Source organism: Lagopus muta, chromosome 2, assembly GCF_023343835.1.
Source record: "Lagopus muta isolate bLagMut1 chromosome 2, bLagMut1 primary, whole genome shotgun sequence".
Classification (NCBI taxonomy): domain Eukaryota; kingdom Metazoa; phylum Chordata; class Aves; order Galliformes; family Phasianidae; genus Lagopus; species Lagopus muta.
This window is the reverse complement of record NC_064434.1, coordinates 5,032,062-5,055,774: the sequence shown is the minus strand read 5'-3', so window position 1 is coordinate 5,055,774 and position 23,713 is coordinate 5,032,062. Positions and strand designations below refer to the sequence as shown.

General features: G+C 47.0%; 1 protein-coding gene across 14 annotated transcripts in view; it reads left to right on the top strand.

Annotated features, from left to right (window-relative positions):
- EXTL3 (exostosin like glycosyltransferase 3) overlaps positions 1–23,713 on the top strand; it is a 131,932-nt gene that overhangs the window by 86,228 nt on the left and 21,991 nt on the right. For 13 of the 14 annotated variants that reach the window (XM_048937328.1, XM_048937338.1, XM_048937336.1 and 10 more), the window contains 2 exons: positions 13,852–13,976; positions 17,731–20,303. In XM_048937328.1, coding sequence (XP_048793285.1) covers positions 18,156–20,303 — 2,148 coding nt within the window. In that variant the 5' untranslated portion in view covers positions 13,852–13,976; positions 17,731–18,155. The remainder of the gene's footprint in view (positions 1–13,851; positions 13,977–17,730; positions 20,304–23,713) is intronic. The other variant, XM_048937339.1, reaches the window with a different exon arrangement.

Sequence of the window (23,713 nt, the reverse complement as noted above, 5' to 3'; positions counted from 1 at the left end):
ACATTTAAGCCTCACATCTAAGGAAAAAAAAAACCACCTGGGGAGATTCATCATAATTTGGAACTTTGTTAAATTCTGAAATACAAAGTGGAAAGTATTGGTGTTCTGGTATGTGGTTTGCTTGTAAGGTGTGGCTGGTCCTTCTATATGGTAAGAAGAGCAGAACTTCTGAGCAGGGAGTCTGGAAGAATTCAGGTTTTGTAGCCTAATTTCAAGTGAATATACTCTGCATGCCCATGGGATGCTGCTTAAGTGTCCTGAAGAAGGGCACGGACTTAAATAAGGCAGAATGGGAAACACTGAAACTCATCTGATGAATGGGAATGGAAAAAAAGGTGCATTTTTTATCAATATCAGGCAGTAGGATGCTGGCTGTTGTGTATGTGTGTGACTGCCCTCCACTGGTGGCTTTCCTTTATCAAAGCTCCTTTTTTCCCCCCCAAGGTTAGTGCGTGTCTTCAGATTGCCTTTGGAGATAAGCAGGAACACTTGAGGTGCAGGGCTGGGTCATCCTGAAGTGGTCACTGTGACCAGTCACCCAGGATCTATGGAGTCACCCTGGGCAATAGGGAGCTTTGAGCTGGGGCAGCAGGAGCCTCGTTCACAGAAGCAGAATCTTCACCAAACATGGCCAGAGATTGCAGAGAGGAGCAGGTGCTGCACTGAGGTGGCAGGAGCTTCCAGAGGTTGTAAGCAGCTTGTATTGCTGTAAGACATGGCACCAAGCAATCTCATCAAGGTCTGGCAACCTGTGGGACCTCGCCTCAAAGGGAGCAGCATATCTCTTGCTATGTAAATCTTTGTCGTCTGTGGATTTTGGTTAGACATCTGATAGAGTAAGCGGAAAGGAAAATGAATCTGCAAAAATAACTTTAGACTTTAGTCAAACTCAGTAGTTGTTCTTTCCAATGGGAACAGAAGAACTGATCTCCCTGGTTTCCTTTCATTATCCAAAAGTGAGTTTCGAGAAGAATAAAGCTTTTTTTTTTTATAAAAAAAAAAGAGAACAAAAATCCTACTGTCACCTTGAATTCAAAGGCAGAGACTGAGCCGTTGTTTTTTCGTCCTGCTGAGGGAACCAGAAGGAATCCAGTCTGGGATGCACACCTTGTGTACATCTCTGTGTGGGATACATGAAAGGATTTGGGGAAATGACGATGTAGTGGTTGAAAGGAGAGATGGGAGCAGAGGAATCCTTAAAATGTCCTTCAGTGTTGACCCAGCCCATCTAAGCTCAGAGCGTTGCTGTCATGGATGCATATCACCTCCTACAGGTATTAAGTCTTACAACACCACTGAAGCACCTTGAATTTTAATATGAAAGTGATGTTTGTGCCTTAATTGACCATGTGCTCTCCTCTGTTAACCTCTAGGGAAATGGAGGAGACTTCCTCCAGGTCACCAAATTATAATAGTTTCTGAAGAGTTTGTTTCTTTTTTAGCTAAGCATGAGAGTTTTATCCATTTCAGATACCTCCAGGGATGACTTCTGACTTCTCTTTGACATTTCTCTAAATCATAGAACAAAGCAGACTGGGAGGGATGTCTGGAGGCCTCTAATCCAATGTCAAAGTGAAGCTGACTGTGAAGGTAGGTGAGGTTGCTGGAGGCTTTGTCTAGTTGAGGTTTGACCCTGGAGGGTTGGCCACCTCTCAGGCTTCTGTTCCAGTGATTTGGTTTTGCCCTGTCTACCCATTTCTTGGGAGGCTATGGCAAAAACCTTGCAGAAGGTCAAGGCAGTCAATACCATCTCCTCTCACCTATCAAGCAGATTGCTTTGTTGTATGTTGCCATTGAATTGGTGAGGTGCACTTTACCTATGTACGTCTGTGCTGTTCCCACTTCCCCTTTGTGGCCTGGGCTTCCAGGAAGATTCATTCCATCCATCCTTGTCAACAGGCTTTAGCTTCCATTTAGGGGCTGGGCAAGGTGAGTACAGCCATTCCAGCTGCATTGCCAACCTCTTCATTCCCACAGATATTCTCCAGAGCAAACTTTTGTTGTCACAATTAATGCTTGCAAACTTACTGCAGATAACTTTGGCTTCATCTTGACTTGGCTGCTCCAAGGCTTTCATTGTCTTAGCTAATACAGCCTTTACAATTGCTTAGAGACACTTAAGTTGTTAGTGTGTTTGAATGAAGAGATTAATTTCAGGCATCCCATTGCTAAGACACTACCTTCACATTTTGACAAAGTCATGCTTTCCTTGCGAGATGCAAAGAGGCTCAGCAAACCAGTTAAATATCAGCTAAATGGACTGTAACTCCTGGTGAGCAGTGCTGAGCTCTCCTGCATTGATTTACTGGTGCCAGGCAGTGGTAGCAATTATCTGGGCTCCATGAAGAATCAACAGAGAGGGGTCCTAGGGCACGGATACAGGGAGGTACATCAGGAGTGCCTGTCCTTTAAACGCATTATTGCTTGATTTTATCGATGATTCTGGGTATTTTAACCTTTCCGTGCCTCTGTTTCCCTGCCTATAAATTACTTGTCTTCCTTTTGGGTTATTGAGGACTGCTTAGCTATAATGTAGAAAATGCTGTCAAGGTAGGGTGCCAAGTGAATACAAACTATTTTATTTTTAGTGCCTTTTGAATTCTTGGACTTTTTGTCCTTTTATCTGTCTCTCTTTTTAATCACACGAAATGGAAAGAAACCCAATCACAGCTGTTGCTGGAGAAGAATCATTAGGCTCATCCAGCTGGCTCTCCTGGGGCCAGTGTGGGTTGTGTGGAGTGATGAGGGGTCTTTCACTTCTGACAGTTCTCTTCATCGATCCAAGTGGGAAGGGCTATTTTTAGGTAAATGGACATCAGGCAGTGCTGAAAGAGAGCTGGGTTATTTTTGGAAACCCATCAGCGACACTTTTGGTGGGTCCTAATGCAAATTTTGTCTTTGGTTGGGCTGTCTCACTTTGTAGGATCGCTTTCCAAGGACGTGGGGGTGATTTGTTGAGCTTGTTTTGCAGTCTGAATCGGGGGATTGATTTCAGAATCACAGAATCACACAGAATCACTGAATGGTTGGGTTGGAAGGGACCTCAAGGATCATGAAGCTCCAACCCCCTGCCACACGCAGGGCCACCAACCTCCACATTTCATAGCAGCCCAGGCTGCCCAGGGCCCCATCCAACCTGGCCTTGAACACCTCCAGGGATGGACGGGGCATCACAGCCTCTCTGGGCAGCTGTTCCAGCACCTCACCGCTCTCATGGTAAAGAACTTCCCTCTGACATCCAACCTAAATCTCCCGTCCTTCAACTTAAACCATTTCCCCTTGTCCTGCAGTTATCTCCCCTCGTAAAGAGTTGATTCCCCTCCTGTTTGTAGGCTCCCTATAGGTACTGAAGGGCTGCCATGAGGTCACCCTGCAGCCTTCTTTTGTCCAGGCTGAACAAGCCCAGCTCCCTCAGCCTGTCCTCATAGGGGAGGTGCTCCAGCCCCCTGATCCTCTCTGCAGCTCCTCTGGACCCTCTCCAACAGCTCCCTGTCTTTCTTGTACTGGGGGCTCCAGACCTGGACACAGCCCTGCAGATGGGGCCTCACAAGGGCAGAGTAGAGAGGGACAATCACCTCCCTGTCCCTGCTGGCCACCCCTCTGCTGATGGAGCCCAGGATACCATTTGCTTTTCCCAGTAAATTTTCCCAGTATTTCTCAGTAAACCAAGTGGCGACAAAGCTAAAGACCTTTGGGCAGAGGATGAAGCTCGGTGTGTGGAGTCTGCCTGGAGTTGGGATAAACCCGTAGAGATGCCCTCATGAAGGAACATACAGAAGGCTTGGTGCTGGTAGTGGCCATGCTGCAGGGTTGAATGTGCACTACCCCTTGCTTCAGTGGATTGCAGAAGGGTGGTGGCATCTTCTCAGTTTTCCTCAGCCTTTTTCAGAAGGGTTTTGGGACAGCTCCTGTCTCATGCTGACTTGGTGCCCAGAGCTTGCTTATGTCGTGCAGGTGCAGGTGGGAGCCTGGGGGGCAATGGCCAGGTCTGTGCCTTTGCTACTCACAGAGCTGGAAAAGCCCAAGCCGAAAACACTGTGGATGTGATTGAGTAGCATGTTACCTGCCTTTTCTCAGCCTAATTTCAGAGGTCGGAACATGCTCTCACCTGAGTTTTCCAGGCCTTTCATACAGCATGTGAAGGCCATTACACAACATTAGCTTGCTGCTTGGGGAAAGCTGGTATTAGCTCTGTGTTAGGACTCTTTTCAAAGCTCTCAGTGATCATTTATGTGATGGGCTCCTATTCAAGCTCATGGGTACAAGGTAGAAAATGGAAGCAAATAGCATCTGATACTGCTTCCTGACAGAGGTGAAAAATCGAGTGGGCTTTTTGGCAGAATTCCTGCTCTCCTGGGGTGGGTTTTTTTGTGATTTTTTTTTCTTTTCTTACCTATATGGATCTCTAATGGCACTTTCCTAGCCATGGCCATGGAGTGCCTGTAGAGCTGGACTGATTTTTAATTCCCCCAAAGTTCCTGATGATCCAGGACTGGAAAGAGGAACGTGATTCTGAAGCAGGCTTAAATTGTAAAGCGCATTCAGATCTGCTAAGCAACAGCATTGACACGTTTAAATAAATCTGCTGTTGAGTAATACAGAGTGACATATTGAGAGCAATTAAAAAAAACCAAAACAGCACAAATTTGGGAAATGACTGGAATGGAAACAGAGCATAGAGGACATTGGATAAAGGAGAGGGAGGGCTACTCCACAAACAGAGTGTGATGAAGAACAAGAATAGCCATCAGGAGGGGTGAGACAATAGTAGGAGTGTGAATTGATGCTGCAATTGTCTCTTGGCAGTAGGGATTTGTGATGGTACTTCTCTGCCAGTGCTGATGGTCACAAGGATTGAAGATTTTACTGCCTAGTTCAGAAAGGAGCACGTGGTGGGACATCACACAGAGAGAGGGATTGGAAGGTGCTGTTTGCATTCCTGCAGCTTTCTTGCTGCGTGCAGAGTGGGGTCTGGCTTCAGTTGTATCCATCATTACAGAGCTGTGCAACACTGCATCGGTGAAGGAGCACACAGGTGGAATTTGGAGGTTTTGTATTTGGAGCTGATGAGAGAAATTAACTTGTAGGGCTCAGCTGTGGAATGCCTTGCTGCAGTAAGCTGTGAAGCCCAAGTGCTTATGGTAGTTTTCATTTTTCCTTTTCTTATTTTTTAAACAGTTCAGACTTTGTACTGATAAGAATGTACGTGATTAATCGCTCCAGAAAAGCATTTTGGTGAGAAGCTCTCTTCTTCAAGGTCTCATACAGCTCTTATTTGCTGGCTATTAGGGAAAAATTGTTCTGAATCAGCTGTTCTGTGATTATGATGTATGAGTATTTGGCACCAAAGCGGCTGGAAACGGGCACTTAGGAGTAAGGGCTGAAGTGAAGGGATTATTGGTTGGGTGTAATGCAGCCATCTTTGTGCTTCTTTATTATTTTACTGGAGTCTGTACAGTGGCCAAATGGAGTTGTGGATTTTGTGGCTACCTTAAGGACTTTGTTCCAAGCCGATGCCTCATGTCTGTCTGTGTAGCATGGTCACAGCAGGGTTAGTAGCTCTGCTGCTGAGCCCTTCCAGGCTCTCAGGAAGATTTCCCAAATCCTGACAACAGCTCCTTTTCATGGCTGGGCACCAGGTGCTTACTCTGGGCATGAACAGCTTCTGTCCAGTGAATGACAATATTTAGTTTAGGAGTCAGTCAATGCTATTAAGTATAAAAGGGAGATAGCTATGCTGTCCTTTGCTATATTTTTAAGATCTGTTGCTGTCTGTGGCTCAAATCACAGAGGGAAGATTGAGACTGCTCACTCTGCTCTCCTGTACATAGTCACTGATGGAAGTGACTAGAAGAGAGATTGGTGGCATCCTTGTTCATCAGGACCTCTTGGCACCTATTCAGCAAGTAGGTCCTGAGGATGGCCTGAGCTGGAAGTGGTCTGGTCTTTGGGATGATGTATAGCAGGCAGTATTGAAAGCCATTGCTTTGTCTGTAGGAGTGCTTGGCTGGCACAGTATCCCAGTGTCCATTTCTGAACTGCTCTGAGGATACTTGGCCCCACTCACCCAGCAAAAACAGCTGCTGTGCATTGGAGATTCCTGCCTGAGGTCTTTTTAAGCCTGGTGCTTCCCAGCCAAAGTGAGTTCCACCTTTCCAAATGTACTTCCTCTGCTAGTGTTTGGATTGAGTTGGACACTAAGATGATCAGAGGGCTGGAGCAGCTCTCCTGTGAGGAAAGGCTGAGGGAACTGGGCTTGTTTAGCTTGGAGAAGAGAAGGCTCCAGGGAGACCTCATGGTGGCCTTGCAGTACTTGAAGGGAGCGTAGAAAAAGGAGGGGGAACGGCTGTTTGTGAGGGTGGGCAGACAAGGGGAATGGTTTTAAACTGAGACAGGGGAGGTTTAGATTGGATGTTAGGAGGAAGTTTTTCCCCCAGAGGGTGGTGAGGCACTGGAACAGGTTGCCCAAGGAGGCTGTGGATGCCCCATCCCTGCAGGCATTCAAGGCCAGGCTGGATGTGGCTCTGGGCAGCCTGGGCTGCTGGTTGTTGACCTGCACACAGCAGGGGGTTGGAACTGGATGAGCACTGTGGGCCTTTGCAACCCAGGCCATTCTTTGATTCTGTTGGGAGCTGGCAGCTGTGCTGGTTCAGATCAGTGGGGCAGTTCCATAAATGCAGAGCATATCCACCAGATCCATGGCACATGGTTTCTCTGGGATGTTTTTCCCTGGCCCACAGAAGTGCATTAGTGATGTTAACTCTTTGAAATCCCGTCAGCTCTCAGACCAGCTCTGCACATCCTGCTGCCAGCTCCAAGAAGCTGTAGAGTCATTAACTTTGCACAGTTGTGGCAGTTTGAAGCAGCTGCCCCAGTATCACCACTCTGCAGTGGATGAACAGCTAAAGCATTTGGACACTGTATGATTAGATCAAACAAATTGTCTCAAAGCCACAAGATGTTCAGCTGGACTGCTTGTTCAATAACAGTTAATAGGGATTTCTTTGAAAAGACATTATTGCTTAGTATTGCATTCTTTAATCTTGTTACAGCGTTCTAATAAAATGGGACTTTGCCATCTAGTTCTTCCAATAACTTTTGAACCTGTCAACTGTTTTCACTCAGACTGGGGGGACACAGCTCACCGAAGCATGAACTCCCTATAAATGCCCTGGAAATAGAAAAATGAAGTTCTCTGCAGGGTTTTGGAGAGCCCCATGAAAGCCTGGAGCCAGTAAGAATTGAGGCTCCGTTTGTGCTGCTGTTCCCAGAACTTGTTAGGGGCTGCCCTCAGACAACAGATTATATTTTTCTCCCAGTGCAGTGCTGTGCATTGCAGGGTCTGTTAGAAAGTGCCAGAGCACGTTAATCATCATTCCAGCTGTTTCCCTAGCAAGCCACCAGGACACAGTTAGGTTCAGGAGTGCAGTTGGGAAGTTCTTTTGGACCAGGCTGTGTGCTTGGCAGGTTTTTGGTTTCAAAGGCAGAGGATTTAAAGGAGGAGTCATGAGGAGTCATGCTTTGGTGCATTGGCCTGCAAGGCAGTGTTGAAGCTAAAATCTCCATTAGTGGGTTTCAACTTACCCAGCTTAAATCCTTCCCCGAGGATTGCTCATGTTCTACAGAATTACAGGGTTTGGCATGATAATGTTTTCCCCTTTATTTCTTCCTTTTGCTCTTTTTTCTTTTTTTCCCATAGTGTGAACAGTCAAAACAGCAGCAAAGCTTGAGGGCTGGCGTGGGAATCACAGCTCTGTTAGAGCAGACACGGGCAGTCCCTGGTGCAGAGCACTCTCTCGGATTAAATATTAAGGTTTTTCTCCTGAAGAGCAGTGATGCAGTGGCACAGCTGCCCAGGGAGGTGGTGGGTCACTGTCCCTGGGGGTGTCCAGAGCCATGGGGATGTGCCATCAAGTGAGGTGGGCATGGTGGGGTAGGCTGGGGTTGGACTTGGGGTTCTTAGAGGTCTTTTCCAACCTGAATGATTCTCTGATTCTGTTTAAGAAGGTGGTTAGTGGACATGATGCTGATGGGTTGATGGTTGGACTTGGGGATCCTATTGGTGTTTTCCAGCCTTAGTGATTCTGTGATTCTAAAGAGGTGAGTGGTGCTCACAGGCTTTGGAAATTATGAATGGCAATAGAGGAACCAGGTACCACACACCTGCCTGCAGACTGCTGGCTGTTTGCTAGCCTGCTGGGGAGCAGGAGGCTGGAGGCAGGGGACGGAGGACAGGATCATGTGGGTGAGCCAAATATACGTGCTGAGCTGTGCAGGGTGTAGGAGGCACAGTGGGGAGGCAGAGCTTTGGGAGAGGGAACATCAGAGGTGCCGAAATGGGGAAGGTGGGATCCAGCCAACAGCAGGGTGAAGGTGGGCAGAGGCAGGCAAAGAAAGTGATGTCGGCAGCTGCATTTCGTGCGGCTACTCCTGTATCCTGCAGCTGTTCATTAGAAATTCTGTTTATGCCACAGGGAGTTTTGGAGTCTCTGAAGCTGACACAGTTTTAATAGACAAAGACATTTTGAGTGCAGCACATCTGCTCTGGGATGCTAAGGAACAGCCTCCATGCTGCAGTGCCATTGGTGGAAGTGTCTCATCATGCTGCTTTTATTTTAAGACCTCTCCTCGCTTTTATCCTAAAAAGTAATTTTTGAGGTCAAAAGAAGTGCTGTGTCTGCTCATTAGGTTTGCAGCCATGTCGCAGTCTTGTCTTACTGCTCCTGATATCCCCAAATTCCCAGCTTTGAAAGTGTGCAGAATTACCTTCGCTCTGAAGGATCCCAAAGTGTTTCACAGACGGGGCCCAGCTCAGAGATGCAGGAGTTTGGTAAGGAATGTGCAGCATAATATGTGGGGATGGAGAACATGTCAGTGTGAGTGGGGGATCACATTTGTGCTCCTGGGGTGTGGTGGGCTGGTGGTGCTCCTTGAGCTCTGGGCATGAGCTGGAAACCACAGGAGTCCAAATAACGTATCAGAGTTACGTATGGCAGGAATTTGATACAAGTAGGGAGTTCTGCCATTAAGGAGTTGTTTTTTCTTTTTCTCACCAAAACCAAAAACTTTCCAGTTTCAGATATGCAGGAAAGCTTAAAGGGCAGTGGTGAAGCTGCAGAGGAGGGGAACCTCACTGGGAACCTCAGCACGGGCTGCAAGGTGCACTGATACAGAGCCATTTTATTAAAAAGGCGGTGAGTTGGTTAGATCTGATTTAGCAATTTATTTCTAGGCAGATTCCATTTGACCCTTAGCTCCACTTTTATGACCTGTGGCTTGCCAAAGCCCATCTAATCTTGTTCAGTGATGGAGCCTCACTTGTGCAGGTGTAAAGTTAATTCCTTCCTTCACCTCCAGTGATGGCCAAGTTCCTTCCATCCTTCTTCCCCTCATCTTTCTTAGGCTTCATTAGGCAGAAAAGCTGCACAACTGGGCTGCAACAGCTTTCTCTTACTGCACGTGTCCCCCAGTGTTCCTTGTCTTTTCATTCCTGACTACTTTTTCCCCTGTCTGTTATGGCAGCAGTCCTTGCTTTTCCCTGAATGTGTGGCAGAGTGGGATGTCTTCCATCCTTCCCCTTTTGGGGTCTGGGTGGTAGCATTCTCCAAACACACAGCTTGATTAGAGACTAGGCTTGCTGCTTGTGTTCCTTGCAGGCAAAGCAGTGGGCACCACTGATAAACCAGCATGCAGCAGGCGTTAAATTAGCCAGCATTTCAAACCCAGGCAACAACTCCGTTCTGTAAAAATTTAATTATAGTGCATTCTGCTAGTGCTTATCTTCCATCGTACACTTTTGTGTTGTTAATAACCTCGTTATGCACTCCCACAAGCTTCAGGCACCATGTTTTGTTCTTTGCTTATTTTTAACTTCCACATCTGCACATCCTACCCTGGATATGCATGGCATGGCAGTGTCTTTACAGTAGGAAGCTGTGGGATGCATTGCTTTCAGCCAGCACTTGGGCACTGTGCACCAGTGGCTGTGCTGTGCTGTGCTCAGGGGAGCTCTCAGATTGAGCAGAGGAAAGGGCAGAATATCTTTGTTGGTCCCTTCCAACTCAGGATATTCCATGATTAGATCTATAGCTGCACTTACATTCAGTAATACTTCTGCCCTGTGATGAGGACAGGATGGCTGCTCCCCAGCCAGTCCTGCTCTGATGGTGGGTTTTGTTGGCAGTGTGACTTCTCCGGTTCAGTTTCTCTGAACAGTTCATTTCCATTCTCATATCTGGACAAATGTATGTGGGTATATGTGGTTCCAGGTCTACCCATGCAGAAGTGCCACCAGTGTGACAAAGGCAGTTCAAGGAGGAAAGGCTTAAATTTGATGTCTGGGGGAAGTTCTTTACTATGGGAGTGATGAGAACCTGGAACAGCTGCCCAGAGAGGCTGTGATGCCCCGTCCATCCCTGGAGGTGTTCAAGGCCAGGTTGGATGGGGCCCTGGGCAGCCTGGGCTGCTATGAAATGGGGAGGTTGGTGGCCCTGCGTGTGGCAGGGGGTTGGAACTTCATCCCTAGGGTCCCTTCCAACCCAACCATTCTGTGATTCTAAGGCAGCGTGGCTGGGATGCTGGCAGAGTTCCAATGAGCCCGGTGGAGGTGGTGGCACAGTTATTTGGTGACATCTTTCTCCTGAAGCCTCTGCAGGCAGCAAAGATACTTCACTCCTTGGACCACTGTTCCTGCTGCGTTATCCACCTGCGAGTGCAGTAGAAAGGCATTTAATGTCCCTTGCCTAATTGGGAATGTGTGACTGGAGTGTCTGGTATTGAGAAACGGGTTTGTTACCCACAGGGACCCTGTTTGAATCGAGCTGAAATTAATAGAGTGCTGGCAATAGTTATGTTTGTGCATCTGAATTTCTCGTTTGCCTCGTAATGAACTGTGTCGGATAAGAATCCGCCTGCTGTATAAATATGGGTGATTACAGCGCGTCGGGTAATTGAGTTATTTGGCATGATTGATCAGGCTGTCTGAAACAGAGCGGCCTCCACTTCCGTGGCAATGAAACGTTCTCCAAAAAGTGCAGTAGGCCATCAGCTCGCTGCTGGGCTGCCCGCCCCGTGCATCAGAGGCCTCTCTGGGATGAGGGAAAAGGTTGCTGAGAGATGTGTGTGGCAGCACGGATAGAAGTGGGAAGACCTCCTTCAGAGCCCTTCCGTGGAGATGCTGCCTCCATCCTGCATGCAAAAAAATGGGACAACTTTACAAAATTCGCTTTGGGATGGGATGTGGCCCTCCCTGCTGAGTGAGGTGATGTTAAACACTGTGTTTCTGTGCTTTTTAGGCAATATCGCCTTTTTCTTATAACTTAATCGGGATGAAGAAGTTGAAAATTGTGCTTAATTACAACTTGAAGCATCTGTCTGAGATCAGGAGCCTGAATTCCTCTGTGTGCTTGTTTGCTGCCAAGGAGGCAGTGCTGGTGGTGTTCAGGGAGGTGAGAGAGGTTTGTATTTTAGCCCTGGGGAAAACAAAGTGCCGCAGCTATCTGGGGCTCGAAGCCACAGTGAATCCTGAGTGCTGGAGCTGTCTCACAGTCAGCATTGGGAACAGCTGCCCATTCCTCCTGCCTGCAGCTCACCTCTGTGTGCTTCTCTCTGAAGCGCCCGGCTCTTTGCTGTGGTTTTACCTCCAGACAGTTCCTGTTCATTCATTGCTTCAAGGTAAAAGTAGAAATAGCCTTCTCCTCCTCCTACACCTGATTTATCCCTTTCAGCAACAAACAAGATAGCAGTCATGCACCTACTCCTCATGCAGGTTGTGCACGTGATGGAGCAAGGTAGCTGCTTCCTCAGTTTGCTTCCCAAGTGCCCAAAAATCTTTTAGAACTTTATAAATGGGAGCACAGAGAGCAGTACCACACCAGCCACTCTGACTGTCTGTATTTACCAGGTTCCTTGTAAAGCTCTGCTCTGGGATTTCTTGCTCAGAGACTAGGAAGTTGAAGAGCTTTGTGTTCAGGTTGTTCTGCCGTTCAGTGCTGCAGAACATAAAAGGGTTCACTTGTAAGCTGTGTACTTCTTTGTAGAGAGAAGTGCTCGTGTGCAGGCTGCAAGAATAAATAAAACAATACTCCTGCTTTATTACCGGAAAACAGCACTAAATAATAAATTTAAGAACTAAAAGCTCTATATGTAAAGTAGATTGCACAATGCATTATGCAAAAAGCAGGAAGGTACTGGAGAAGGAAAGCAGTGGAAGAAGGCAGGCTGGAAGGTGGACTGTTTTGCAGGCAGGCAGTTAGATATGTATTGAATCCTGAGCTGCCACAGTCTCTACTGACTGGGAGTCTCGTACTCTCTACAGTCTCGTACTGACCTGGGACAAGTAGTCATGCAGTAGGTTTGGTTGGAGAGGACCTCCTGGAAGTCTCTGAACCTGGGTTGTGGATGTCTTTTTGCCCCCAAAAAGGACTAGCTTTGTTGAAGCAGGTAGTGGCCGTGTACTTTTTCCTTCTGCTGATGCTGGGGCCCTGGAAGGTTTGACTCGGGAGGGATTTGGGATTGTAAGGAATCATTAGGAGGAGCCATGACCCTTTTGGTCCTTCTTTCCTTCCCCAGCTGTTCGCCACACTTATCCCAGCTCTCCCTCTCCTTTTCTTCATTTCCTTCCTGTGATGATGACCTTGAGAAAGCAAAACTTGGTTTCACTTACATGTCTTGGTGCTCGTCTGGGGTTTGTTTTCCCCGTTCATCAGTCATAAGCTCTCAAAAGCACCAGCTGAAGTAGAAGCCAAGCTACTTTGTGGGGACTTGCCTGTTGGGGTTAGTTGGCTGTTGATTCTTCCAGATTTTCTTGCCCTTCAGAAGTGGAAATTGCTTGTGGGGAAGTCTGATCTTGAACCTGGGGCTCCACAACCAGCTACAAGGAGTTCTACACAAGCTTAGAAAGCTGCTCTCCAGGGATTTTTGTCCTTGAGTGCCACTTCTGAACTACTCCAAATACCTCTATCTAAATCCCTATGTTTTCTGTTTAGGTTGCGTTTCTTTCCTTTATCCAGATCAGCTGCAGGGTCTCTTTCTGCCTCCAGACACTACAACGCCTCCAAACACCATGTAAGAGCCTGGTGAAGTGGCTGAGCTAAAATCCAGCATCCTGGAGCCCTGTGCCTGTGGTCTGGCTTCCCTTTTGTGAATATAAGGGGAATACAGCAAGTTATTATGGATTACTTCCTGGAAAGGACACTGAAGGGTTCTTTGGTAGTATTTGCCCAGAACCACTTTGCTGTGTGCAGGGAACATGGCTGGAAGCAGGTTTGGCTCCACACAGAGGCAGGAACTTTTCTTAGTTGGGAGAAAAGCTTTATAAAGCAGAGGGTGCAGTTTATCCCCTAAGTATAGAGATTACAAGATCTTTTGCTGCTTATGTATTGCAGCTCTGATCTTTGCCTAGGAGTATTTCTCTGTACCTGTGAGCTCCTGAGATGCTACAAATCCCCAGTGATGATCCTTTAGGCTGCAGCACGCAAAGCATTTCAGAGTGAATTTTCCATCTGCTGCTTTTAAAGATCTGCTCTCAAACATCCCTTAAAGCATGCACCTAATAGATTTACTTTCCTTGTTCAATTGCAGGAGGAAAATCCTCTAAATGCTCCTGTTCCAAAAGTGATTGGAGATTTGGAGTGTAATCCTATTCTTTATGAGAATTAGGAAGTTGAAAGTTATCGTTGCTGGAGGGCTGTTTTGTGTTCATTTCTTTTCCGTTTCACTGGAAACGCTCTTCCTTGTTGCCAAGAAGGAGGGTGGCAATGTGCTGGATCTTCTTGCTTTAGCAGAAAGATAACGGTTTACCCTTTTTACTGCTGTAAAAAAAATGTGATTTTTATTTGATTTCATTTTTAGTGCTGGTGAAAAAGGGATTTGGCAATAGGAACTGTCTGTTTGAGTCAGAGGAGAGAAGCAAAGAAGCCACTAACACAGCGCCCTGACTTTCACAGTTCATCAGGAGGGAAACCTGCATGACAGTGGTGGGTACCGAGGTTCTCTTCAAAGAGAGTCCCAGCACAGGGGGATGTTTCTGATGACAGCATTGCAGTGATAACTCTGCAGGCTTATCAGCGGGACAGGAGGAGACTGAGGATGGATAGAGGTGCACACAGAGTCTGGGAGCTCTGATGTAGGATCCCTGAAGGTTTTCCACTTGGGTTGCTTGTTGCAGTCATTTGTACCTGTGTCACCATACTCTGCATGGTGATTTACCTTTAGGTATGCTCTGCTATGTGAGTTTAAAGTTTCCACTCTCAGGTATGCTGACAAGAAGACAATATTTCATATTATATGGGGAGATGGACAGAAGGAGGGACAAGTAGGAGGGACAAGTAGGAGGGACAGGATTGCTCATGCGTCTGCAGAGGGGCTTTCGTTACTGAACACTTGCAGAGCCATGGGGGCAATGACTTTCACTAGCACCCAGCCTGGTGCTTTCTGCTAGAAATGCAAAAAGCAGGAGAACCCCAAATATTCCTGTAACTGCATTGGCACAGAGAACACCCACTGGGAAAATATCCCTGGATTTGAACAAAGATGTGTCAGCATGCATGAACAGCAATTTAGTTTTGCAGCCCTGTGCTGTGGGAGAAGGAGCTGCAGCATGCAAACATGTCGTGCCAAAGAAGTCGGTCAGATTGGCATTTGGGAAGAGGCTGTGGTAATTATTGAGCTTCTGATTTCCCAAGAGCTCTTCTTTGCCTCTTTTTGTGTGTATGTAATTAGCTCTATAAGGCAGCAATGTTGTGTTAAAATGTCAACAGGAGTTTCTCAGTGTGGGACTCAGTTGGGATTAAATAGTGCTTGGGAGGGAGAACCCAGCAACTGCTATCTTTCTCTTCCTCCCAAACTTCTTTTTGAGAACTACAGAAATCACCAATCTTTTTCACCAGGGCAGCTTATTCCTTTTAAATAAAACACTGAAGTCTCCCTTAGTGAAACAACTGATTGAGTTTTTACTTCATTATTAGGACTTAAAAAAAATAAAAGCGCTTTGTTACAACCTCAGGCTCTATCTAGTTGATGAGGAATGAACTCTTTGTAATGAAGAAGAGTCAGAAAGAGCGTCTAAAGTGCTTTCTTTGTCACCGGCACGTATTTCATACTGATAGTCAATACTTCTAACTGATCCCAAGCCATGCATGTTGCATTTCATATCCCTCTGCAGCCTCCTCCGCTCTCTCCTGTGTGGTTTTTTCTGAGCTAACAGCAGAGTTCATTTGTCAGCTTCAGTTTTCTGAGCACGCAGATTGTTTTAATTCACAGCCCTCGTTTTTAGGCCAGGAGGATAAAGTTTGTTATGTGCCTACTGAAGGAGCAGGAACAGAGGAGCCACTGGAAGGATTAGATGGCGGAACAGCTGTAGAGGATCATGTGTGGGGTGATGGCCTGGATTTAGCTTTCCAAGGACACCAGATGCCATTTTAGAGAGTTCACTTTGCTACTTCATTGCTGTTTGGAGCTTGTAAATGGGCAGCACTGCTAAAATGGAACAAGGTTTAGATGCAGTCTAACCTGATGGTCTTTGGGGCTGCCTTCACTGTCTGTGGAGCCATGTTTTTTCTCTGGCCAGTCAGAAGAAGCACATGCACAAACCTCCTCTGCCATTTTTTGGTCACATTTGTGTTCCCTTGTTCCTGTATTGTCTCAGCTTCTTACAGGATTTAACTGTGTTCACCCCAGTGTCATCCCCAAAGCAGAAACAGCAGACCTTGTTTTTCCCATGCATACCTTGAAGTTGAGCTGTTTCTTAGCTTTGCAGGTGTTCCAATAAGCATGTGCTTTGGCTTTTCTCTCAGAAGCATTAATAGAGCAACTCTCATCTCCCGTCCAGCTGTTTGCAGACAAGTGTTTGCAGTTCTAGGATCTTTGCGGACCCTTTGAGACAGCGTTGGAATTGCAGGGACTGACAGACTGTGCATGCACGGACAGTACCAGCAAGAGCTTCCTTTCCTGGGGAGAGCTTAAAAATAAAATACAGGCTTTAAAAGCTTTTTTTTTTCTTTTCTTTTGCCTCACTCAGTCAGCTGCTCTGTACACTGGTGCATGCTAAAACCCTTCTGTTGTATAGCAGCAGTCCCAGTGGCACAATGCAAGCACGCTGCTACTGCCAGGGCTTCCCGTGTCTGACTGACAGCCTCGTGCAGAAGAGCTGGGGATTTACATTCATCACCAGCCACTCTCAGCCCAGGCAAATGGAGGCTGCTGTACAGAGAAGAGCATTAAAATGTTCTGCCAAGAGAGCCCAAGCCTCCCCCATCTGCCCTCACTGACAGCACTGCCAAGGTCTGAGAAAGCTGATTTTGCCTTTTCCTGACTTTTTAGTCCTTTTATCCTCCTGGCTTTCTGAGATTTACACCAGTGTCGTTTGCCAGGCAGTGTTGTGAGTTTAAAAGCTGCTTTAATTTTTAACTACTGTGCGTCTCCCAGTTGCAGGTCCAGTTTGGGGGAGGATTCTCATTTAGTCTACAGCATTACGTTACCACAGACAAATCGCCTTGTAACAAAACAGACCTAGGAGCTGTGCACTGTTAGCCCACTTGCTTCCCTTTAGTTGCAGTTTTTTTTCTGCTTAAAATCAAGTGTTCACTTCATTTTTCTGATACATTTGTGTACTACACTGAAATTTATTCATTCTCTGCTTCTTTAAGGTGAACTTCTGTTTCCTTTGGCCCTCTTGTAGCTGCAGTTTGCTTCCCTGTCTTCTTTCTGCCAATCCTCAAATGAGTAAAGGAGAGGAGTATGAACAGGTTTAGTGAAAAATGACCATCAGCAATGTAGATGACTTTCCTCTAATTAAAAATTGAAGTGGAAATGAATAAGCTTCTCATGAGGCTGTGCAGGACAGTGCTGTACAGCCCAGCACTGTATTCATCAGCGATGTGGGAATTCCCATGTATGAAAGAATATCCCAGAAACGTGGGTACCTTGAATGATGCTAATTAAAAGGCAGGGAGAGTTTCTTATAGCAGCATCTGCATGTGGCCGAGTGCTGAATGTGTCACATCCCGGTGTTTTAAGGCCTTGGTGGGTTTTATGCCCTTGCTGCTAGTTCAGAGCCTTAGCCAGGCACTGTATACAGGCACCTTTTTCCAGTTTTGGCCAGAAGTTTTCTCCCATGTGCAGTGAACCTGCAGAGATGTCATAGCCAACACTGAGTAGGTGGTCTTTAAACTTGCTGTTGTAATGAATCAAAATTTTCCTGCAGGAAGGGAAAGGAAAACAACTGGTCTAAAAATTCCTTATCAGCTCTAGTCATTAGAGCAGAACAAGAGCGATTATGCTCAGTTATGCAGCATGAATTTACAGCTCTGCTGTGTCTCAGAATCTCAACATGCCATTAAGAGGGGGGCAGAGAGAGCAGGGGTACACTGATATCCCCACTTAGTACAGAAGGGGGCAGAGACCTGCAGATGTTAGGCAGCTTCTCCAAGGCTTCACAGCAAGACAGTGGGTGAAGTAGGAAACCAGATCCAGGGGCTGTGATTTTCTGATCTGGCCACTGAAGCGTGCAACCCTAATGAAAAACAGAGTGCTCAGAGAAGGCCACGTGTCCGGATCTAATGAATCCCATCGCTTTCTCAGGTTTACTGCTGTTAGCCCCAGAGGTGCTAAACATGCACAAAGGTTGCTCTTTTGTAGAGAGGACAGCTGGTTTTAAAAACTAGCGGTGTCTCAGGTCGCTGCGGGGTCGTTTTGTTTGCACTGTCTGAATATGTGATTGTTCTCTTGTAGGAACAGCAGAGCATCAGCCACACAGCAGCGATGAGCCTGGCGCTGGTACGAGTCTCTTCTGGCTCGTTCTCCACAATGGCTGGTGCCCCTGCACATTCACTGGATGATGATAATGCAGGATGTCGAGAGCAGCGGTAGAGTTTGCCTTGATCCCATCGTGCTTTTCCTCTGCTGGTGGAGTCTTTGAGTCGCCATGAGAACGCTGTGACACTTCCAGCAGGTTACCTGCAGACCACGGGTGGGCAGAGCGTGGGCAAGGTCAAGTCCAACCGAGGAGCCATCGTCACAACAAGATGAAATTCCCGTTCTATTGGCTTCTCATTAAGCAGGCACAGTAACGTTTCTTTGTAGAGACTTGCTATACAAACTCTTTTGGTTATGGCTACTGATCCAACGTGACTGGGCATGCGGTGACTGCTGAACTCATGACTGGATATACGATGTTGCGGAATGGGGGAGTGGGGAACGGAGGCCAGCCGTGGTTGTTGAGGTGGTCCAGTCGGATCCGGCTCACCTGGCTGAGTTTCATCCTCTTTGTCATCCTTGTCTTTTTTCCCCTTATCGGGCACTACTACCTGACGACCATCGATGACGCAGATGATGCCGGCAAGCGCATCTTTGGCCCTCGGACTGGCAATGAGCTGTGTGAGGTGAAGCACGTGCAGGACCTGTGCCGCATCCGCGAGTCGGTCAGCGAGGAGCTGCTGCAGCTGGAGGCCAAGCGGCAAGAGCTCAACAGTGAGATTGCCAAGCTCAACTTGAAGATTGAGGCTTGCAAAAAGAGCATCGAGAATGCCAAGCAGGACCTGCTGCAGCTGAAGAACGTCATCAGCCAGACTGAGCATTCCTACAAAGAACTGATGGCTCAGAACCAGCCAAAGCTCTCCTTGCCAATCCGGCTGCTGCCAGACAAAGACGATGCGACCTTTCCCCTGCCAAAATCCAATCGGAACTGCAGGCTGCACAATTGTTTTGACTACTCGCGATGCCCGCTGACATCTGGCTTTCCAGTCTATGTCTACAACAGTGACGATTACCCTTTTGGTAGTTCCTTAGACCCTTTAATTAAACAAGCCTTTGAGGCGACTGTCAGAACTAATGTTTATGTAACTGAGAATGCAAATATTGCTTGTGTGTATATAATTTTAGTGGGGGAAATGCAAGAGCCCGTAATGCCAAAACCTACTGAACTAGAGCAACAGTTGCACTCTTTGCCATATTGGAGGACTGATGGACATAACCATCTCATCATCAATTTGTCCAGGAAATCAGAAACTCAGAACTTTCTTTACAACATCAGCACGGGGCGTGCCATGCTTGCCCAGTCTACGTTTTATGATGTGCAGTATCGACCGGGCTTTGATATTGTAGTGTCACCTCTGGTCCATGCTATGTCTGAACCTAACTTCCTAGAGATCCCACCCCAGGTGCCAGTCAAGCGTAAATACCTGTTTAGTTTCCAGGGGGAGAAGATCGAGTCTCTCAGATCTAGCTTGCAAGAAGTTCGCTCTTTCGAAGAGGAGATAGAAGGCAACGCCCCGGCTGACTACGATGATCGCATTATCACCACCTTGAAGGCTGTTCAGGACAGCAAGCTGGACTTTGTTTTGGTGGAGTTCACGTGTAAGAACCAGCCTAAGGCGAGTCTGCCCACTGAGTGGGCTCTGTGTGGAGAAAGGGACGACAGACTAGAGCTACTGAAGCTATCTACTTTTGCACTGATAATCACCCCCGGGGACACCCGGTTAGTGATCTCCGCTGGGTGTGCCATGAGACTGTTTGAGGCTCTGGAAGTCGGAGCCATCCCGGTGGTTCTTGGAGAGCAAGTCCAGCTACCCTACAACGACGTGATCCGGTGGAACGAGGCAGCCTTAATCATACCAAAGCCACGTATCACAGAAGTGCACTTTCTTCTGAGAAGCATTTCTGACAACGATCTGCTTGCCATGAGGAGGCAGGGCCGCTTCTTGTGGGAGACTTACTTCTCCACCTCTGATAACGTGTTCAGCACAGTCTTAGCTATCATAAGGACTCGAATCCAAATCCCAGCTGCTCCTATCCGAGAAGAAACTGCAGTGGAGATTCCCCACCGATCTGGCAAAGCTGCTGGTACAGACCCCAACATGGCAGACAACGGTGACCTGGACTTAGGGCCTGTGGAAACAGAACCACCCTATGCATCTCCCAAATATCTCCGCAACTTCACCCTCACTGCAATGGACATCTACAGGAATTGGAATTCCGCTCCGGGGCCTTTTCACCTCTTTCCCTATACTCCCTTTGACCCTGTTTTGCCATCGGAAGCAAAGTTTTTAGGGTCTGGGACTGGATTTCGACCAATAGGTGGAGGAGCAGGCGGCTCTGGGAAGGAGTTCCAGGCTGCTTTGGGTGGCAACGTCCCCCGGGAGCAGTTCACAGTGGTGATGCTAACTTACGAGCGGGAGGAAGTTTTGATGAACTCCCTAGAAAGGCTCAATGGTCTCCCGTACTTAAATAAAGTTGTGGTAGTGTGGAACTCTCCCAAGCTTCCCTCTGAGGATCTCTTGTGGCCAGACATTGGTGTTCCAATCATGGTAAGAAAGATATTGATATTATGGGCTCGCTTCCTGGTGGGGTTTGCGCATTCAAGCTGGCTGTGGCAGCTCTGGAGTGCGTCAGTGCAGCTTAGTCATCCAGGACAGCGTTCATCTTGCAGCCTTGGAGATGTCTGTACCTGATCTGGCCTCTTTATCTCTGGCGAAAAACAGGGAGATGAAAGGCATGACTCATCTGGCCCATTTAGGTGTTTGCATGAGAATGCTTTGGCTTGTCTTCTGCAAATGCTGGTTTGAAATTCAGGTGAAATGAACTGCTGTCATGAGAAATCAGTCTGCAGCCTTCTGCTTGTGCAATTCAGGAGCTGATAGGTAGGAGTCTAAATGGTAAAAAACTGGGGTCTTTGCAGGTGCTGGGAATGTGGTGCTCTTGAAGCAATAAGTGTATGGAGCCTGATAGGAATCTCAGGGCTTAAAGCTAGGGGTTCCTTTTTATTGAAAATCTTTGCTTAGGCGTTGAAGTGTCACACAGTGAGGACAGGTGGCACCTTATAAATAGCTAAATAGGGACTGTTTCTCTGCTTTTCCTGATAAATCTTTCATGAAAACAAGAGAGGGACCAACTGAAGCTGTGCTGTGCAGGTGTTAAGGGCCTCAAAAGACATCTATCACTTTGTATTACATGGGATGGGGGAACACGTAAGCCAAGGCCAGTGTGACTGTGAGTGTCTGTGCTCTGGAGGCTGCAGTGGGTTTGGGTTGGGTGTGGGCTGATTTCTTCCCCAGACACACTGAAGAAGCAAGAGCTTCAAAGCCTGATGTCCCTTCTGGTGCCCAACTATTCACTTGCATATTGGGTCTGTTACTTTTAGGAAATTCCTTCTCCCCAAATTAATATTAATTTCTTTATTTTAGGGCTCCTCTGTTATCTCGGCACTGTTATTGGTCAGTGTTATATGTAAATCTCCAACTGCACTCTTAGAGCACAAGCATAAAGCTTCTAACAAGAAGCAATGCTGTGTTGTTTGAATCCAGTCGTGTTTAGAGGACAAATGGAAGGATAATGTGTTAGGAATTAGGAAAGGGAAAAATAAAAGGGGAAGATGGTATTTAAGTACGCAAACTGCGTGTGCTTTATGTGACACGAGGCTGCTAAACTTAATAGCAACGTGAGCTTTATGCTTCATGCAAAGAGATTCATTGATTTCATATTTTGTTTTATTATTATTGTGGTGAATAAATCCTTCTGCTCGCATTTAAAAAACCCTTATGGTCCAGGGACAATGAGGAGAGAAAATTGCTTGGATAATTGCAAAGTAATCTTTCACATTAGTCCTGTTGAATGCTTGAATTCTGTAAAATCTTTCCGTTGTGCCTGCTTAAAAACTCTGTGTTCCTTCAGAGCCGAAGCACAGGGATTGTTCTCTTTGGAGGAGCTAATGGGTGTTATTAGTGAAAGAAAAATATCTTTGGTGATGGACATTAATGCTTTTTTTTTTCCCCCCTCTGCTCTCATTTGTACAAATATAGTGTTGGTGTCCTGCTTGATTTTCAGGGACATAGACACACGGAGTGGCTGCGTGCTGGGGTTTGTATGCAGCCTGGGATGGTTCAGCACCGTTTGGCTCAAGAGAAGAAGATGTCTCCAGAAATGTCTATTTGGGGGTTTTGGATGGTAACTGTGTGCTTGTTGCCAAGTTCTGGGACTTGGCTGGAGCACAGCAAGCTTCGGTCAGGTCTTTATAGAATGAGCAATATTGCTCTGATGACAGGTGTGTTTTTTCTCCAGTGTTTCTAAATGCCATGTTTTCTGGGTCCCTGATAAGAGCCTTAACCCGTTGCAGCTTCCAGACATCCATCTCACTAACCTGTATATCCACCTCCTGGCTGCTGAAATCATGCTAGGAGCCTGTAAGTACTCATCTATGTGGTGGTGTAGAATCATAGAATCATAGGGTGGCTTGGATTGGCAGGGAGCTTAGAGCCCACCCAGCCCCAACCCCTGCCACAGGGACACCTCCAATAGACCAGGCTGCTGATGCTGAAATGGCTTTCATTTTGTTGCAGGGAAAAAGTGTCTTTTGATGGGGAACATCCAATTCTCTCAGATCTTGAAGCATTGCTTTGTTCTTGTATAACAACTATGCACTAGAGATTTCTGGGTGCAAGGAATTGCTCTGAGTTTAATCACAAAGTGCTGAGCTTTGTGCTTAAATACAAAGTTTAGAGGGAGGCTGGGGGGGAGAGACGTGGCTGAGGGCAGATTTGGTGCCTCACTGTGATGGAGGTGGCTGCAGGAACTGCCTGACTGTGATCCCAGAGCACAGCACCTGCAGCCAAGGTGATTGAGGCTAATTGCAGTATAATGAGATAAAGCCCTGTGTGGATCATGGAAGAGCCCCTCGAAGCTTTGCTACCATTTGGCTCTAGCAGCAGGCTTGGTTGATGCTTGGAAGTACTTGGTTGTGCTTGGGTGTAAAGAATCACCATTATATGGTTTCCCTGCTGGGCTGGCAAGAGCAATGAGTGGGGCTGTTTGATCTCTGACACTTTCATGGGTAATCATAGAATCATAGAATGGCCTGGGTTGCAAAGGCCCACAATGCTCATCCAGTTCCAACCCCCTGCTGTGTGCAGGTCACCAACCAGCAGCCCAGGCTGCCCAGAGCCACATCCAGCCTGGCCTTGAATGCCTGCAGGGATGGGGCATCCACAGCCTCCTTGGGCAACCTGTTCCAGTGCCTCACCACCCTTTGGGGGAAAAATGAGATTATCAGGGCTACAGAATATATCTGTTCTCTTCAGTTTTATCTTTTATTTAGGTATAGTTTTCTTCTGACCACATCAGTTTCTGGGTAAGATTCCTTAGCTGCATGGGATCCTGCGATTAAAAGATTCTGGCTCTGTACTGGGCTTGAAGTGACTGGGTGCAAATATAATTTAATGTAAAGATGTGTGTGTAGTCATTCAAGGTTGCCCTTGGAACAGATGTAGGTAGATTGCCCTCGAATTTGAAGTGCCTTTGTGCTATGCAAGTTGTTCCCATCTCACATTAAATAGCACCGCATCAGAAAAACACAAAGATTCCAAGTGAGTATTCTGTTTGTGCAGGTTTAAAAGCTTCCTTTCTGCAAGTGTTTGCATCTGTAGCACTTCATTAGGAGAACTTAGGCAAACAGAAGAACCTGCAGAGCATCACCACTGCCGTGCCCACAGCCACATCTCAGCCTTGCTTGCCCCTCCTGGCAGCAGTGACACTGCAGTGACCTCGTGCTGTGTAACCTTGGTGGTTTGCTTGTCCCTCGAGATGTCTGCACATATTTTCAAGGAATGAAAGCCTGCCCATGTCACCTGCTAAGTGGGACGGCAGTGCTGAAGATGCTGTTGTGCACCTTGCCTGGGAGCTGTGCTCCTGGAGTGAGCTAAGAGGGAAAAAGGGACTTGCATTA